General features: G+C 52.2%; 1 protein-coding gene across 1 annotated transcript in view; it reads left to right on the top strand.

Moving 5' to 3' along the window:
* Positions 1 to 1595: 1595 nt before the first annotated feature.
* LOC114072118 (bromodomain-containing protein 4-like) overlaps positions 1596 to 3218 on the top strand; it is a gene marked incomplete at its 3' end in the record, with an annotated part of 19639 nt that continues 18016 nt past the window's right edge. The window contains exons 1-2 of the mRNA XM_027910037.1: positions 1596 to 1606; positions 2521 to 2725. Of these exons, the coding sequence (XP_027765838.1) occupies positions 1596 to 1606; positions 2521 to 2725 (216 nt within the window). The remainder of the gene's footprint in view (positions 1607 to 2520; positions 2726 to 3218) is intronic.

Raw genomic sequence — 3218 nt, 5'->3', positions numbered from 1 at the left:
TGCCGGGGGGAGTCGGGGGGGGGGGGGCACCTGGGGGGGTCTGGGGTGTCACTTTTGTGTGTTTGTGTGGGGGTGCTCCTCGTCCTGAGGTCACAGAAACCCCTCCTTGGGGTTGGACTTGGTGGTCCAGCGGTTGGACTGGGTTGTCCAGGGTTGGACTTGATCCGATGGTTGGATTCAGTGATCCAGCGGTTGGACTTGATCCAGTGGTCGGACTTGGTGATCCACTGGTTGGATTTGGTGATCCAGTGGTTGGATTCGGTGATCCAGTGGTTGGATTCGGTGATCCAGTGGTTGGATTTGGTGATCCAGTGCTTGGACTTGATTCAATGGTTGGATTCAGTGATCCAGTGCTTGGACTTGATCCAGTGGTTGGATTCGGCGATCCAGTGGTTGGATTCGGCGATCCAGTGGTTGGACTTGATCCAGTGGTTGGATTTGGTGATCCAGTGGTTGGATTTGGTGATCCAGTGGTTGGATTTGGTGATCCAGTGGTCGGACTTGGTGATCCAGTGGTTGGATTTGGTGATCCAGTGGTTGGACTTGGTGATCCAGTGGCTGGACTTGATCCAGTGGCTGGATTTGATCCAGTGGTTGGACTTGATTCAGTGGTTGGACTCGATGGTCCAATGGTTGGACTCAATCCAACAGTTGGACTGCGTTGTCCAGGGTCGGACTTGATCCAGTGATTGGACTCGGTGGTCCAGTGATCGAACTTGATCCAGCAGTTGGATTTATTGACCCAAAGTTTAATTAACCCAAAAATTATTGACCCAAAGTTTAATTGACCTAAAGTTTCCTCAATCCAAGGATTCGTCGACCCAAATATTTATTGACCCAAATATTGGTTGGCCCATGAATTCATTGACCCAAAGATTTGTTGACTCAAAGATTAATCAACCCCAAAATTTATTGACCCAGAGTTTTATTGTGGTTGGACTCTGATCCGGTGGTTGGACTTGATCCAACAGTTGGATTCGTGGTCCAACAGTTGGACTTGGTGATCCAGTGGTTGGACTTGGTGATCCAGTGGCTGGATTTGATGATCCAGCAGTTGGATTTGGTGATCCAGCGGTTGGATTTGGTGATCCAGTGGTTGGATTTGGTGATCCAACATTTGGCCTGGATGTTCCAGTGGTTTCACTCAATCCAGTGGTGATTCCAGGGTTATCCCTGATCCAGTGGTTGGATTTGGTGATCCAGTGGTTGGATTTGGTGATCCAGCGGTTGGATTTGGTGATCCAGCGGTTGGATTTGGTGATCCAGCGGTTGGATTTGGTGATCCAGCGGTTGGATTCGGTGGTCCAGCGGTTGGATTCGGTGGTCCAGCGGTTGGATTCGGTGATCCAGTGGTTGGATTCGGTGATCCAGTGGTTGGATTTGGTGATCCAGTGGTTGGATTTGGTGATCCAGTGGTTGGATTTGATGATCCAGTGGTTGGACTTGATCCAGTGGTTGGATTTGGTGATCCAGCAGTTGGATTTGGTGATCCAGTGGTTGGCCTGGATGTTCCAGTGGTTTGGCTCAATCCAGTGGTGATTCCAGGGTTATCCCTGATCCAGCGGTTGGATTTGGTGATCCAACATTTGGCCTGGATGTTCCAGCAGTTGGAGTCGATCCCACAGGTGGATTTGGTGATCCCCAAGGCACCAAACTTATCGATCACTGACAATTCATGCCCAGAATTTCCTGAGCTCTCCGGGCTGGACATTCCCGGGTGTCCCCCCTGTCCCTTGGAGTGTCCTGAGAGACCTCGTGAGGAGCGGCTGGGGGGGCTCAGCCTGGACAAAGGGAGGCCCAGGGGGGATTTTCTTCCCTTGGGATTTTCCTCCCTTGGGATTTTCCTCCCTTGGGATTTTCCTCCCTTGGGATTTTCTCTCTTGGGATTTTTCTCCTATGGGATGTTTTTCCTTGGGATATTCTCCCACGGGTTGTTCTCCCTTGGGCTGTTTTCCCCTGGAATGTTCTCCCTTGGGATCTTCTCCCCTGGAATCTTTTCCCCTGGAATCTTTTCCCCTGGAATCTTCTCCCCTGGAATCTTCTCCCCTGGAATCTTCTCCCCTGGAATCTTCTCCCCTGGGATCCAGTGAATGACTCCCTGACCCCCCTGAGGTCCCTCTCCCAAGGCTGTTCCATGTCCTCGGGGCAGGAAGGAGTTCCCATTCCTTCGGTTTCCACGGCAACGGCACCTCCAGCCCTTCCCTCTTCCCCAATCACCCCAAAAACCAGAAGCCCCTTCGGGATTCATCCTGGTGATCTCAGGAGCCGCAGTAATTCCCATCTCCCGCTTCTCCCACCGCTGCTCACGCCCTGGGAAGGGTCACCCCTTTCCCCCCTGACTTTCAGGAATCCCTCACCCACCAAAAACCCGGAATTTTGGTGCCCTTGGGGTTCAAATTTTCCCTCTCCCCGAGTTTTATCCGACTCTGTTCAATCCCAAATCTTGGGAGGCTGGTGGGGAGGAAATCCGGGAGCTGAGCCAGGTTGGGCTCCTGGATCCACCCCCGGGGGATGAGCCAGAGGAACCTTCAACCCTGGATGGTTTTTCCTTCCGGGGCTGATTTCTCCCTCCCCTCTCCCCCCGCAGGATTATTACAAGATCATCAAAACCCCGATGGACATGGGAACAATAAAGAAGCGCTTGGAGAATAATTATTACTGGAACGCTCAAGAATGTATCCAGGATTTCAACACCATGTTTACAAACTGCTACATCTACAACAAGGTAGGGATTGGCCTCTTCCCAAGGCGGGGAATTGTCCTGGGAAGGAGCCCCTTGCCCAGCTCAGCTCCCGAGGGGGAACAGTCAGGAATTGGGATTGTGGCTCGGCTTTTCCCACCCCCTGCAATGACCTGCAGGGATCTCCAGGCCGGCCGTGGATTCTTCCCCTCCTGGAAGGAAGATTTCCTGGAGTCAGGGCTGGAGCAGAGCCTGGAATGTTGTCAGATCCTTGAGGAGTCAGTTCTGGCCTTCCCTGTTTCCCCAGCTCTGTTGGGAAGCTGGGATGAGCTTGGGATGGGGGTGGGGAAGAGCCAGGGATGTTTGGAATGTTGAGTTTGCTGTGGATTCCCAAACTTCTCGGAGGAAAATCTCTCCAGGCAGTGACCAACATCCCTCTTTTCCCTCTTCCACTTGGAAAAGCACCTTCCCTGCCCATCCCTGTTTTTTTTCTCCATCCCTGGTTTTTTTTCTCCATCCCTGTTTTTTTTTTCTCCAT

Source organism: Empidonax traillii, unplaced genomic scaffold (genome assembly GCF_003031625.1).
Source record: "Empidonax traillii isolate 1590-97213 ecotype Southwest subspecies unplaced genomic scaffold, ASM303162v1 scaffold2657:size43024, whole genome shotgun sequence".
NCBI lineage: Eukaryota > Metazoa > Chordata > Aves > Passeriformes > Tyrannidae > Empidonax > Empidonax traillii.
The sequence above is the reverse complement of the archived record's forward strand: the minus strand, read 5'-3'. Positions and strand labels throughout refer to the sequence as shown.